Consider the following 14,121-nt stretch of genomic DNA (forward strand, 5'->3'; position numbering starts at 1 on the left):
TGACAGTGACATTTCCAAAGTAAAAGGGGGCCAGAGCCCAGCGAACAGCCCCCACATTCCTACCCGCTGCTGGGAGCGGTGCGGGACACCCAGGGCAGGGTGGGGAGGAAGGTTGGGGCATCCCGAAGGTGCTGGGACCCCAGACAGGGTGGTAGCCACCAACTGGAGCCACCACCACCACCACCTTGGCTCTATCCAGGAGGCTGGCAGCTCCTGCTGAGCTGTAATGGGCTACGCTGCTAATTACCTGTAATTAGGCTGTAATAAAGGGAAGGTGATCAGGGTGGTTTCTCTGGTGCGGGAATGGCAGCTCAGCATTTGCTGTTGCTTTTGGCAGGTGGGGATGGTCCCAAAGCCCCCAGCAAAGCCACCCCTGCCCCAGCATCAGGATGGGGTGGGGGCAGAACAGGGAAGGCTCCAGCTGTAAATATGGCATTTATTAAAATATATGCAAATAGTATAAAACTGGTAGGACAAGGCACATCTGCCCCACAGTGTGGTACCGTACCCACATTGAATGGTACCCTTAGGGTCCTGAGCACCTCCATGTGTTCTCCACCAGGATCTGGAAGAGCCAAAAAAGGGTTTAAAACCCCTCTGGAAGGGGGTAGAGGGTCAAATACGGGGGGAGGAGTCCATGGCCAAGCTGCTGCATGAGGCTCGACTGGTGGTGTGGACATGGCAGAAGTCCTGCCCAGGGATGGCTTTCTTCCGGCACCGCTGCCCGGCCCTGGTGAGCCCCTGGCATGGGGACCGTAAGGATCTATGGAAGAGAGACCCATCAGCCCCAGCACCCCAAGACGCCCCCAGAGAGGCTGTCAGGTCACTGGTTCCACCCCGAGGTGACACCAGCCCCAACGTGTCCCTGGAGAAGGGATGTTCCCCTATGCTTGGCACTCACACATCGCTGGACGGGTTGGAGGGTTTGGGCTCCCAATGCTTCCCAGCAGCCAGGGCCAGCTCTGGCATTGCCTGGTTGGGGAAGAAAGGGTTTAGACACCATCCCTGGTGGCCCTCCTGTCCTGCAGGAGATGTCCCTTGTCCCCTGGGAATATCTGGGTCATACAGGTTGGGTGCCTTGGCCATCCATCCTTGGAGGACACCCCCACTCCATCCAGAAGTCTTCCCTGGGTGTCATGTCCCACAAGTCCTGCGGCACCAGCCCTGGCCCCTCTCCCAACAGGGTGCCCAGCACCCAGAGGTGCAGTCACGATGAGGACACCCCAGCCCTAGAGGACCTGACCCTCAGAGGGACCCAGCTGGCCCCCAGGAGCAGGGTCTGGCCCAACCTGGGGACATCCCACCCAGCACCTAACCCCAGCTCAGGCTTACCCTGCACGAGCTCAGCTTTGTCCTCCAGCCACCGGGGGTGGGTGCTAAGCCGGGGAGGTCCCCTGCCATCGCTGGGGGTTGCTCCAGGTACGAGGCCTCTGCAAGAACATGGCAGAGGTGGTGACACGCTCCCAGTGCCGCTGTCCCCAGGTGCTGGATGGGGACACCCTGGGGTGGTGCAGATGCCCTAGCACAGCTTGGGGACACTCGGGGGTAGCACATGTGCCCCCCCGCAACATGATGGAGCTTCAGCCCCTTGCCCTACAGCCACCACACCTCCCACCTCATGATCATCTTTCCCATGTCCCCCTGCCTGGCCAGCTCTCACCTTGCAGGCAGCTCATCTCCATCCTGTCCAGCTCCTCCTGCAACAGCTCCATTTCGCATTCCCTATATGGGAAGAAGGAAAAACCAGAGAGCCCCATCGCCTTGGTGGCTTCTGCGTCACCATCATGATGGCAGCCCCCTCTCCAGCCTCCCCACAGCCTCCTCCGGGCAGAAATAGGGCAGGGAGCTGGGATGAGGGTGCCCAAAAGCTGCAGGCAAGCCATCAAGATGTGTCTTGTCCCCTCCTGGGGACCAGCAGCCCACCCTGGGGACCTCTGCCAGATGGCAGCAGGATGGGACATCCAGGATGGGTGCCCAGGCTGGGTCCCAGCAGCTCCCAAGCGTGCCATGGCCGCCCCCCCGCCCCCAACCATCTCCTACCTCTCCGGGGTGGAGGTGAGCCAGTGACGGGGCTCCTCACGGGGAAGCACCAGCCAGGCTCCCCCAGCACCGCAGCAGGTGGCTGCCACCAGCCATTGCCCTGCGAGGAAGCGAGAGGGTGGGAGAAGGCAGAGCACCCCCAGCCCACCCCTGCAGCACCCCGAGGACGGCATGTCCCCAACCAGGTCCCCCCACACCCATCCCCACCTGCAGCAGCAAGGGCCAGGAAAGCGGAGAGTGCCGGGATGCCGAGAGCGCTGGAGGCGAGGAAGAGGAGGAGGAGGATGGCACGGGGCGGCATGGGCACCAGTAGCGTGACCAGCAGCACAAAGTAGGAGCCGTGTAGGATGCAGGTGGAGATGGCACTTGGGCTCTGACCTGTGAGATGGAGAGCAAAAGCCCAGCGTTGGCACCCACCAGCACCCATCCACCCCCCAGCACCCATCCCCAGCTCACCGGCTGGGTCAAGGCTGGTGTGGAGGTGCTGCAGATGGTTCTCCAGCTGGCTCCGTGCATCCTCCACAGCCGCCAGCATCAGCCCCAGGCTCCGGCTGACCCAGCGCAGCTTCTCCATCACCTCCTCCATCTGGCGCTGCCGGGCCAGGAGAAGGGCCAAGTTGCTCTCTGCATGCGGAAGAGATGGATACGGCGTGGGGATGAGCCGGGGAAGCTGCACCCAGGGGTGTCCTGGTGCAAAAAGAGCTGGGAATGGAATTTGTCATGCTCCCACCTAGTTGGGAACAGACGTCCTTAGCTCTTTTCTGTGCGTGGTGGAGGTTGGACAGGACAACCTGGTGCCCTTCTCGGAGCCCCGCGGCCTCACGGCTGCTCACGTTCCCTGTAAGGAGGCACAAAAGCTTGGGTTGGTCCCCAAGATGGGACACGGGGACGTAGCTGCATGCCAGCCAGTGGCTCTTACCCATCTGCTGGGTGGTGTCCTCCACGAGCTGGGCCACCCGGTGCTGTCCACTGGCAACGAGGGTCTCATCCAGCGTCGGCCGCTGCAGGCTGTGGTGGATGGGGGTCTCCAGCCTTGGCCGCAGCTGCCCATCTGGCTGCTCCTGCGGCTCCTCCTGGGGTGAATATTGGGGTGGTGGTGATGGGGGGTGGCCCCACAGCCCCCCCAACACCATCACCCCACGGCGCTGCCCACCACCACGTACCAGGTGGATGCTGGTTCTCCCCAGGGGCACCTCCTCAGCATCCCAAAATGAGCCCCCAGTGTTTCATCTCCATCCCACGGTGCTGGGGAAAGAGACTTTGGAAAAACCTTCGGAAGCGAGCAAGGCTGGGGGTGGGAAGGGGATCAAGGAGCAGAAATCCCCATTTGCCATGGGGGAAATGGGCAAAACAGGGCTGGTTTTACCCCAAAATAAGGACGAGAGGCTGAGCAGAGGTGGCTGGGTGCAGCTCAGGCTCCGCAGCTACAAAGTTTGGGATTTTGGGTGGGGGAATTACATTGGATTACTATAGGATTTGGAGTGGGAATGGAGAAAACGGGATTTGGGGTGCCCTGGCCAGGCACCTTACCGCGTCTGGTGTGCAGGGGTATGTCCGGCGACCCTCGGTGCTGGCATGGCAGTTGGACAGGTCCACCCCCAGCTTGGCTACATCTTCCTCCTCCTCGCTCAGGTCGGCACAGGATGAGCGGAGCCACATCACGACCTGGAGACGGCACTGGCGTCAGCAGGGCTCAGCACCCATGGGTGCTCCCAGCACAGCCGGGACGGGGGGTACAGAGGGGTTGGGTTTTGGGTGGAAAATTAAGGAGAAAGGCGTGAGCCCACCCCAGCACTTGGTCTTCACCCCCCCCCAAAACCCATCCTACGTGGACACGGGGCACCCCACACCTGGGTGAGCGGGTGGGGGCTCCTGGGGACCCCCATTTCCCAGCCGGGGGGGGGAGCCCCACTGCCACACCTGATGGTGGCAGGGCTCCAGAGGTGATGGCTCCCAGCGCGTGGCTTCAGCCTGGAACCGCTCGTCACCCGTGGTCCTCTCAAAGGGGACACGTGGGGGGATCCCCAACTCTGGAGGGGAGGTCCCCAGCTCCTCCGGGTGGGTATCGAGGCCCAGCCACCCGAAAAACCTGGCAGCGGCGCAGAGGAGCAGCAAAGCCCGGCAGCTCTGCAGCAGCATGACGGGGTCCTGCGGGGAGAAAAGGGGTGGGGAGCACCCAGAGGCTGGGAGAAACCCCCCCAAATCCGGGGAGGGGTTTGGGGGACCCCCCCCCCCATGGAAGGGATCCCCCCAATACACCCAGGGGTACCAGGGCCCTCGGCTGCAGCCCAGGGGCGATGGGAAGGGCGATGGGAAGGGCTGGGGTCCGCCTCCCCCCCCTTTCCCCGGGTGGGGGGGGTTCCCCCCCCACGCGTGAACCGGATCGGCTCCACCCCTCACGCAACCACGTGGCGCCCCCGCACCTGCGCAGACGCCCGCCCCTCTCCCAGGCTCCGCCTCTTATCACCAGGTCCCGCCAATGGGCGGGAGGGGGGAGGATCGAGCGAAGCCAATGGGCGTTCGGCGGGGGTGTGTGGCCTGGAAGGGGCGGGGCGTGGGCGTGTCTGTGGGGCGGCCGGCGTGATGGAGGCGGTGGAGTTGCGAGTGGGGTTCGTGGGGGCCGGGCGGATGGCGGGAGGCCTGGCCCGGGGGCTGCTGCGGGCAGGTACGGGCAGGTACAGGCAGGTACAGGCAGGAGGGGGGGGGTGTCCCTGCCCTCCGTGGAGTCCCCGCCCTCCGTGGGGTCCCTGCCCCCACAGATCAGTGTGGGGGCATGGGGACAGCCCCGTCCTGCCCCACTCCTCGGGGGTCTCTGCCCCACGGAGAGCGGGGGCACAGCCCTGTCCTTCCCCCACGGGTGTCCCCTCCCCAGTGTGGGGACGGGCCCTGGCCACGCTCAGAAGCTGGGAGATGGCCCCTGATTTTTGGGGTCACCTCCCTTGTCACCGCACTGTGGTACATGGGGGCGCTCAGGACGGGCTGGCAGGATCGGGCCCCGGCCCCCAGGCTGATCAGGATGGGGTTGGAGAAGAGGAGAACATCCCGGCTGAGATCGGGGTGCCCAGGTTACGCTGGGGTGTCCCCACCGCCTTGGGGACACCCCGGCCGCTCACCCCGCTCCCCACGTTCCCCAAGGGAAGGTCCCAGCCAGCAGCATCCTGGCCAGCGCTCCCTCGGACAAAAACCTGGACGCTTGGAGGGTGAGTGGGGACACAGGGTGACAAACCACCCCGCTCGGAGGCCGGGGAGGTGGGAAGCATGTTGGGGTGCCCCTCGCCACGATTTCGGGGCACACTTTTCCCCCCACGCAGGGCTTTGGCTCATCCTTCCCAAGTCTGGGTGAAATCCAGGTGGCTTTGCAGCCAGAGCGGGTCCCCAAGCCGTGTCGCCAAGCCGTGTCCCCAAGCCGTGTCCCCGCATGCGAATGTGCCTTGCCCGTGGGGGTGCGGGGTGCCAGGCTCTGACGCCTCCCCCTGCCCGCGGGCAGGAGTCGGGCTGCCGGACCACGCACTGCAACCTGGAGGTGCTGCAGGAGAGCACCCTGGTCTTCCTGGCCACCAAACCCCACGTCCTGCCGGGCGTCCTGCAGGAGATCCGTCCTGCCGTGGGACCCCACCACGTCGTCGTCTCACTGGTGGCTGGCGTCACCCTCCAGACACTGCAGCGGGTGAGCCTCCTCCTCTTCTTCCTCCTCCTATTTGCACCTGGGCTTGTGGAGAAGGACACGCTGCTGTGGCTCTGTCCCCACCTGGGTTGCATCCCCAGGTCCTTCGCCATGGACCGTGCTTCTCATGATACCCACCGGTGTCTCAGGACACCCTTGGGTGCTGCCCGGAGCTGGCACCTCTCTCCCATCCCCATCTCTCCCCAGCTTCTCCCCGCCGGGACCAAGGTGCTGCGGCTCATGCCCAACCTGCCGTGCGTGGTGCAGGCAGGGGCAATGGTCTTCGCCCGAGGCAGCGGTGCCGGTGATGGGGAAGCCGCCCTGTTGAAGAGCCTGCTGTCCTCCTGCGGGCTCTGCGAGGAGGTCCCCGAATCCTACATCAACATCCACACCGGCCTCAGCGGCAGCGGGGTGGCCTACGTAAGCACCCACGCTCGGCGGGCACCGGCTCACCGGCGGGATATGGGATGCCGGCAGAAATCTCACCCGCGTGGGGTTGGGGTTTGGGGTCCCCCCTTGCACCACGCTCATCCCCGATGCTCTTCTCCCCCAGGTCTACCTGTTTGCCGAAGCCTTGGCGGAGGGAGCGGTGAAGATGGGCATGCCGGGCGGCTTAGCCAGCAGGATCGCGGCTCAGACGCTGCTGGTGAGTCGGTGCTGTCGCTTGGGGACACCCGGCATTGCTCTTCTCCCTCCTGCCCCGCAGCTCCCACCCGGCTTGGGCACCCTGCCACCATTGCTGCCCAGGGCTCTGCGGCACCCAGCAGGGTGGCAGAGCGAGGGAGGAGGTGCTGGATGGCCTCTTGCCTCAGTTTCGCCTCTTGAAACCAAAGATGAGGCCACCAGGAGACAGCGAAGGGCATGGCGGTGGGACAGATGCTTCGGCGCCTTGTCCCCCACCACGGAGCGTGGGCGATGGGAGGATGCTGCCATCCAATCCCCGGGCAAGGAGACGGGGGTTTGAGAGGTCCCCTTCTCTCTGACCCACCCTGGTCTCCCGTAGGGTGCAGCGAAGATGATGCTGGAGACGGGGGAGCACCCAGCGAAGCTGCGAGGAGACGTCTGCACTCCCGGGGGCACCACCATCCACGCGCTGCACCAGCTGGAGAAGGGTGCGCTGCGGGCCACTGTCATGAACGCCGTGGAGGCGGCCACCAACCGGGCATGCGACATGGCCGAGGACTAGCGGTCTGGCTGCAGATGAGCCTCTCTGTCCTGTCCCCCATGGGGCAGGAGGGGCGATAGGGACCAGACTGAACCCCTTCAGGGAGCAGGGGGACCCTGACATCCCCAGGAGACCCTGGCTGGGGGTGGGAGATGGCGTGGACCCACGTGGACCCATGTCCACGCCACGTGCTACCTCTGCAAGGCTGGGACCAAATAAACGTGGGCAGCACGATGGCAAGCTTGGCTCTTTCTGGTCCCTTCCGTCCTGGGGGGCTACTGCACCCAGTATGGGGTCACCTCCACGGGGAGGTGACAGCCATGGGCCCCTGGGCCAGCAGGGATGGAGCTGATGCCACGCTGGCTCTACGCTCACCGGTGCTGTGCCAGGATGTATGGCACTGGGGACAGGGATGGGGACGGAGTTTTGGGGACGGGTTGATCCCAAATCGAGCCTGCTGGGGCTGGGCAGAGTGGCCGCATCCCTGCACCGGGAGGCGAGGAGCGTCGCAGGTGCCGTGAGGATGCCAAGGGACCTTGGGAAGTGGGGAGCTGGCAGGATGATGCTCTCCAGGTGAGCACAAAGGCTTTGATTTCCCAATGCCAAGCAGGGATGCTTGGTGCTTGGGTTACACCTGGGCACCGACGCCTACTTGACTCTGGAGATGCGTGCACGAACACGGAGCTGCTATCCACGTCCCAGAACCACGGGCGAGAAGTCAACCAGCCGAAAAACCTCCACCTCCCACCCCGGCCAGGCACCAGCATTGCACCACGGTCCTGCAGACAGGTCTTGCTCTGGCAGCAAGGCAGCGGGATGGAAGCCCAGACCCGCGCTCAGCCCCAAGGTGCTGCACATCAAGGGAGTAGAAACTCAAAGCTTGCCAATCTGGAGAGCATCTGAGCCTTTTGCATGCCCTAATTAAGCTTTGTTTGCCTGCCGGCACCTGCACGGATGCAATTAGTGATGATTTGCGAAGCGCTTTGAAGATGAAAGGCTTTTTCCGGGCAAAACATCGCTGGTGAAACAGCTGGATGCTGAGCCTCCGGCTCCTACGGCTTTGACCTCGTCCCCAGGGATGCCGTCACCCCAGATGCCAGTGGCACCAAACCAAGAGAGATGCCACAGCCCTGTGGCGCTGTTGGGTCACGCCAAGGCGTGACCTCCATGGGCACCTTCTTGAGGCACCTAATTAATTAGCAAAGCTGTACAAAAGCTGGAGATGGAGCTCGAGCCTGCCCGTCTCTCCTGCCCATCCCTACGCTTCGCCGTGTAGCCAGGGAAGGGGCTCATGGTGCAAGGAAGCAGTGGTCCTCAAGTTTTCCAAGCCACCTGGTAGCTCCTTTGTCCTTCTTCTGCCTGCTTTTATCCCTGCCCTGTCCCCAGGTCCCCCCCCCCCGAGGTGATTCTGCCGATCTCTCTGAAATATGCAGCCTTCTGATTTCATTCTGGGGCGTCTCCATCTCTTCTATGTCCTCCACACCACTCTTTAACCTATCTGGCCAAAAAGCCTTGGCCAAATCCAGCCCCACCGCTTGTGAGGCAGCTGACCCCAGCCCCTGCCCATTCCCCATCTCCATGTGTCCTCCTAAAGGCTTTTGAGCTTTGGGTTTTCAGGTTGTCTGTCAGAGAAGCGGCACGTTCAACCCCAAAGCCAGGATGCTGATGACCGTCATCATTTTGCTAAGTGCTAGTTTTAACAAAAATGGCTTAAATTCCATTAATTTTATTTAAAAAGCCAGCACTCACTGCAGGTAAATTATTGCTACTTCTAGTACTCCTGCCTTCAGGAGAGGCATCTTATCTTGCCCAGTGAGATCATGGAGCAGATGCTCCTGGAAGGCACGTCGAAACATATGGAAGACAGAGGTGATGCGAGACAGCCAACATGGCTTCACCAAGGGCAAATTGTGCCTGACAAAGGTAGTGGCCTTCTACGATGGAGTGACTGCGTTGGTGGACAAGGGAAGAGCTACAGATGTCATCTACCTAGACTTCTGTAAGGCCTTTGATATGGTCCCACACAACGTTCCTGCTGCTAAATTGGAGAGATACGGATGGATAGGGGTTTGGATATGGACAGATGGATGGATATGGGTTTGATGGATGGACTGTTAGATGGATCAGGTATTGGCTGGATGGTGGCATCCAAAGAGTTACAATCAATGGCTCAATGTCCAAGTGGAAACCGGTAACGAATGGTGTCCCTCAAGGGTCTGTACTAGGACCAATACTATTAAATATCTTCATCAATGACATACATAGACGGTGGGATCGAGTGCCCCCACAGCAAGTTTGCAGATGACACCAAGCTGGGCGAAGCAGTTGATTCCCTTGAGGGAAGGGATGCCATCCAGAGGGACCTTGACGGGCTGGAGGAGTGGGCCCAGGTGAACCTCATGGAGTTCAACAAGGCCAAGGGCAAGGTTCTGCACCTGGGTCGGAGCAATCCCCAGTATCAGCACAGGCTGGGGGATGAATGGATTGAGAGCAGCCCTGAGGAGAAGGACTGGGGGTACTGGGGGATGAAAAATGGGACATGAGCCAGCAATGTGCGCTCGCAGCCCAGAAAGCCAAGCGTATCCTGGGCCGCATCGAAATCAGCGTGGGCAGCAGGGCGAGGGAGGGGATTCTGCCCCTCTGCTCCGATGTCCTCAGACCCCCCTGCAGCCCTGCCTCCAGCTCGCGGGTCCCCAGCACCAGACAGACATGGACCTGTTGGAGCGGGGCCAGAGGAGGCCACGGAAATGGTCCGAGGGCTGGAACCCCTCTGCTATGGAGAAAGGCTGGGAGAGTTGGGGTTGTGCAGCCTGGGGAAGAGAAGGCTGCGGGGAGACCTTCTTGTGGCCTGTCAGTGCTTAAAGGGGGTTGGTAAGAAAGATGGAGTTAAGTTTTAAACTGAATGAGAGTAGGTTTAGATTGGAGATATGGAAAATATTTTTTACAATGAGGGTGGTGAGACACTGGCCCAGGTTGCCCAGAGAGGTTGTGGATGCCCCATCATTAGAAGTGCTCAAGGTCAGGTTGGATGGGGCTGTGAGCAACCTGGTTGAAGATGTCCCTGCTCATGGCAGGGGGGTTGGACTGGACGATCTTTGAAGGTCCCTTTCAACGCAAACCATTCAGTGATTCGATGTTCTCGCCTCCCCAAACCAGGCCAAACGGTGCCATGAGTGCGTCCAGGCTGACCTACAGGAGAAGACCTCCAACCTGGTACCTTCTGCTGAGCTTGGCAACATTTTTCTCAAACAACTGAAAACTCCTTTAATTCACAAACTACTGCTTGACGTAATGTTTTTGTAGAGGTTTTTTGGTGCAAAAGATCACAAAAATAAACGTGGTTTTACATGATTACATCCCATTGGTGGATAAAAGTCTGCTTTCAAGCATGGCAGCATCGAGGCCCAAACACATACCATTAGGAAACCAAAGCTAAGGGAGAAACTTGAAATGGGTGAGACACCACGCAGCATGCTGGCTGTGAACGTGGCAGAAGATGAACACCAGAAATTGAGGTTGGTTGGGTTTGCAGGGGAAAAAAAAAGTGCATTTCTCCCCTAATCCGAAGCATTTCTTGACATTGGTTCTGCAGTGGAGTTTCAGGATTGGAAGGGACAAACCTCAGCTCTAAATTTGACTTTTTGTGGGTTTTTTTTCCTTGCTGCTCCCTAAATTTCCTGGCAGGCTCATTTATTAACGTGTTAATCCTACTAATAAAGTAAAAAAGTCAATCTGGGGAGCAGACGCAGTGGCTCGGATGCCTGCCTGGCCCTGCCGCGTTAAATGGGCTGCGGAGAGGCAGGGAACACGATGGAGAAGATCACACCGAGAGGACACAACCGCACGGAGGTCCCCCTTGTGCCTCCTCCCCTCCATCCCACTGGGATGGCTCCGCGTGACCGTTTACAGACAACAACCCCAAAGCGGGAATAAAAATCCATTTAATTTTCAATAAACTCTGAAGTTATGAGACAAAGACCCGACAAGTAAAAACACCCACCCTGGCTGCTGACACGGGGCACGGCAGCACTGATGAGTTGGGTTTTTTCCCTTCTTTCAATAATTTGGCTAAGCAGGCTAAAATTTAATCCAGATCAGGTCAAGAGCTTCTAAATTCACATCTGATGCCTCTGGTATTTCAAGGCAGCGCCGGGAGCCCTCCCTGCTCCCGTCTCAACTCGCGATGCACGTCATGCTGGCAGCCGTCTCCCCTGCATCGCGACACACGTCCTCCAGCCCCAGCCACCCCGCAAACCCCGGGGGAGGCACCTCAACCCCCAACCCCGGAGCCTTTGGCTTCGCGAGGATGCTCGGATGATGGTACCTGTTTCAGCAGGTCTCCGTGGTCTGGGCGTTCCCGGGTGCGGGACTGTCATGGGAATGATGGAGGTGACCCTCTCCGGGGAGCTGCTGCTTCTTGGATGCCACCCAAGTGTCCCAATCCAGTGCATGAAGAAAGTTGTCTTAAACCAGCCCCAAACCTCTCCAGTTTAACAGGACTCTGTTTTGGCAGTGGGAAGGGCATCACCAGCCTCTTCCAGGGCAGAACGTTTGCCTTACAGCACCCAAGGAGTGGTCCCTGTCCAGCCGGCTGTGCCGACCTCAGCCCCGCTCCGAGATGTGGGGAATTACTTAGCGTAACTTCCCCCATCATCCCGGCTCCTCGCAGTGACGCCAAGCAGGTCCCTCCTTCGCCCCTTCTCCCCACGGGGTCGGGGGGACCGGGCAGCGTGGGGGGCATCCACTCCCTTCTAGCGGTGCCAGCGACCAGGGGGCCACCCCTGCTCAGTCTCATGGGATTTAAAAAAATAGCACCTCCTAAATATACTTAGGGCGAGGAACAACCCTCAAATATGCAACGTACGGAGGGGTTGTTGCATAAAAAAGCCCCGTTAGCCCTAAATTGTAACCCTCCCCTTAGCCGTGGTAACCCAGGGGCGTCTGGGCCTCCTGAGCCCTGGGGACTGCCCGTGACGGAGGGGTGCGGGGAGCTGGCACCTCCACCGCCAGCCCCCTGGGACAACCAGGGTGTCCCCAGCCCCGTGTCCCCCCCCACCCCAAGCAGGGCGGTTGGTAGCCAAGAGGTCACGGGTCACCCTGCCCTAGGAATGGGGGCTGCCGCCACGGTGCAGCCGTTGGGCCATGCTGATGAGGGAGCGGAGCTGCACCAGCTTCAGCGGCCCAACTTGCCGGGGGTCCTGACCCTCCAGCCAGCGCAGAGCCGTCTCCAGACCTTTGATGGCTTCCCGAGCCGTGGGCAGCAAGGCATCCCCTCCTTCCCCACCCCTTCTGCCACCCCCATCTCCGGCAGCTGCCTCCTCCTCATCCTCCTCTACCCTGCAGCCCCCAGGCCCTTCCTCCTCAGCATCCTCTTCCCCATCGTCCTCCTCTGTACCCGGGGCCGCATCATCCAAGTGCAACCAGTCGGCCACCTCCTCAGGAGCCAAGCGCTTGTAGGCCAACGCGGCCAGGTGGGTCAAGTCGCTAAAGACTTTGCTGTCCCCGCCGCCTTCCTCCCCGCGCTGGGGGTCTCCGTGCTCTTCCTCCCCGGGCTGGGGCTCGAAGGCGGCGCGCAGCCCCAGCAGCCAGCACTTCTCAATGGAGCCGGGGGGGATGAGGTCCCAGGAGAGGCCGGCCAGGTACAACATATCCTTGAGGAGGAAAGACCGCACAAAGTCCATGGGGCCACCAGAGCCGCCACCGCCGCCGGCTGCGCACGAGACAGCCAGGCGCAGCAATTCCCGCTTGTAGAGCTGCTTGAAGGCAGACACCACCCCCTGCTCCAGCGGGGCCGGGATTCGGCCTCCTCCTCCAGCCGAGCCGCTCCCGGCAGGGCCCTTGGAGAGGAAGAGGGCGCGGATGGAGCCGTCGGGTGTCTGCAGTGGGGGGGATTCCTCAGGGCCCGTCCCAGAGGGGGGTGGTGGGGAGCTGAGCAGCAACACGGCCTTCTGCTGCAGGCAGCTCCGACGCAGATAGCGCTTTACGCCCGGCACGAAGTCCTCAAAGAACCAAGCCCGGAGAAGGGCCGGCCCCAGCCTGGCTTCGGGGCTGTAGCGGTAGCAAGCGGGGAATTTGTCCTGGTTGTGATGGCGGAGGCTGGGGGGATCGCGAAGGCCCCCGACCACCAGCGGCTTGAGCTTGTGGGAGCCGGTCAAATTGGCAGCCAGCAGCACGGTGACCCGCTCGCGGGCAGCCGGCCGCCGCCGTGCTGTTGCCGTCACCGTGCCGGCCTGCCCCGGCAGCAGCTTCCAGTAGAGCCCAGTGACGTTGGCGTTGTAGATCTGCTCATCACCGTAGCCCCCGGCATCAGCAGCCGGCATTGGCAAGGTCTCGGGGCAGGCGGCCGGAGCCCGCTCGGGCTCGGCGGGGAGGCCGCCCTCACCGTAGATACGCTGGCTGGAGATGCCGTGACGCTTCTGCCAGCGCCAGAACCAACCGTGGCTGGCCTTGAAGGTACACTCGGGACCGTAGATCTGTCGAGCGAAGGCCTCGGCTTGGGCTTGGATGAGGGGTCCGGAGAGGGGGACGCCGTGCTGGCGGAGGGCGAGGAACCAGGCGTAGACGGCGCGGTCAATCTCCTCCTCGTTGGCCAAGCGCATCTTCTTGCGTTGGGTTCCCACCTCACCCCCCAGCTGCTCCAGGAACCACCGGAGCTTGGCTTCGTCCTTCAGCCAACCCCTCAGCGTACCCCCGGGCACCCCGAAAGCCCGGCACACCGACGCTTGCCGTTCTCCCTTCTTCACCCTCTCGATGGCCTGTAGCTTGTCCTTGATGGAGTAGGCCCGACGCAACGCCATCTTCACCGATACCCCCCCGGCTGCATTGCTACCACCCCGTCGCCCTCCCGCCATACCGGCCGGCCACCCACCCGCCTCCGCTTCCCCCCCGGGCATGAAGCAGCCCCCGTAGCCATGGGCCGGAGCGGTACCAGGAGGGGGGGGCGCGTTATAACCGGGGCTGGGCGGGGAAAGGGGGGGGGGCGCGGCGCCTTTGTCTCCGCTCCGGCCCCGAGCCGGCCGGTAGGGCGGGGCGGGGCGCAGCGCGCATGCGCGCCTCCCTTAATACTTCAGTTGCGCCGCTCCCCCCCCTTCCCCCCTTCCTCTTTGCCCTGTTGGACTCGTCCCCGCATCTCCTCCACCGCCTCTGGGTTGTACCATTCTGCGAGGAGGGGGGGATCGGACGAATTCCCGCTTCACCCTCTCACTGCTTCCCCCCCGCCGCCCCTGCCCGGCTGTTCCATTGTGGAAAGGGG

General features: G+C 61.8%; 3 protein-coding genes across 3 annotated transcripts; 1 reads left to right on the plus strand and 2 right to left on the minus strand.

Annotated features, from left to right (window-relative positions):
• Positions 1 to 422: 422 nt before the first annotated feature.
• Positions 423 to 4,416, minus strand: LOC104020616 (protein brambleberry-like). Its single transcript, XM_087734458.1, has 11 exons — positions 3,961 to 4,416; positions 3,571 to 3,705; positions 2,960 to 3,113; positions 2,771 to 2,878; positions 2,497 to 2,664; positions 2,248 to 2,418; positions 2,041 to 2,140; positions 1,661 to 1,722; positions 1,333 to 1,430; positions 902 to 972; positions 423 to 763 (listed from the first exon to the last, which is right to left on the minus strand). The coding sequence occupies exons 1-11, from the start codon at positions 4,177 to 4,179 to the stop codon at positions 616 to 618; spliced, it is 1,434 nt and encodes a 477-aa protein (XP_087590584.1). The 5' UTR covers positions 4,180 to 4,416; the 3' UTR covers positions 423 to 615.
• A 192-nt stretch (positions 4,417 to 4,608) lies between these two features.
• Positions 4,609 to 7,109, plus strand: PYCR3 (pyrroline-5-carboxylate reductase 3). Its single transcript, XM_087734471.1, has 6 exons — positions 4,609 to 4,705; positions 5,176 to 5,240; positions 5,528 to 5,707; positions 5,912 to 6,124; positions 6,258 to 6,350; positions 6,708 to 7,109. The coding sequence occupies exons 1-6, from the start codon at positions 4,624 to 4,626 to the stop codon at positions 6,888 to 6,890; spliced, it is 816 nt and encodes a 271-aa protein (XP_087590597.1). The 5' UTR covers positions 4,609 to 4,623; the 3' UTR covers positions 6,891 to 7,109.
• Positions 7,110 to 10,776: 3,667 nt separating this feature from the next.
• TIGD5 (tigger transposable element derived 5) lies at positions 10,777 to 13,812 on the minus strand. Its single transcript, XM_009474058.2, has one exon. It carries the CDS (start codon positions 13,760 to 13,762, stop codon positions 11,972 to 11,974), a length of 1,791 nt encoding a protein of 596 aa, XP_009472333.2. The 5' UTR covers positions 13,763 to 13,812; the 3' UTR covers positions 10,777 to 11,971.
• Positions 13,813 to 14,121: the final 309 nt, after the last annotated feature.

Source organism: Nipponia nippon, unplaced genomic scaffold (assembly GCF_047370975.1).
Source record: "Nipponia nippon isolate SJK-2023a ecotype South Korea unplaced genomic scaffold, ASM4737097v1 scaffold_1, whole genome shotgun sequence".
Lineage (NCBI taxonomy): Eukaryota > Metazoa > Chordata > Aves > Pelecaniformes > Threskiornithidae > Nipponia > Nipponia nippon.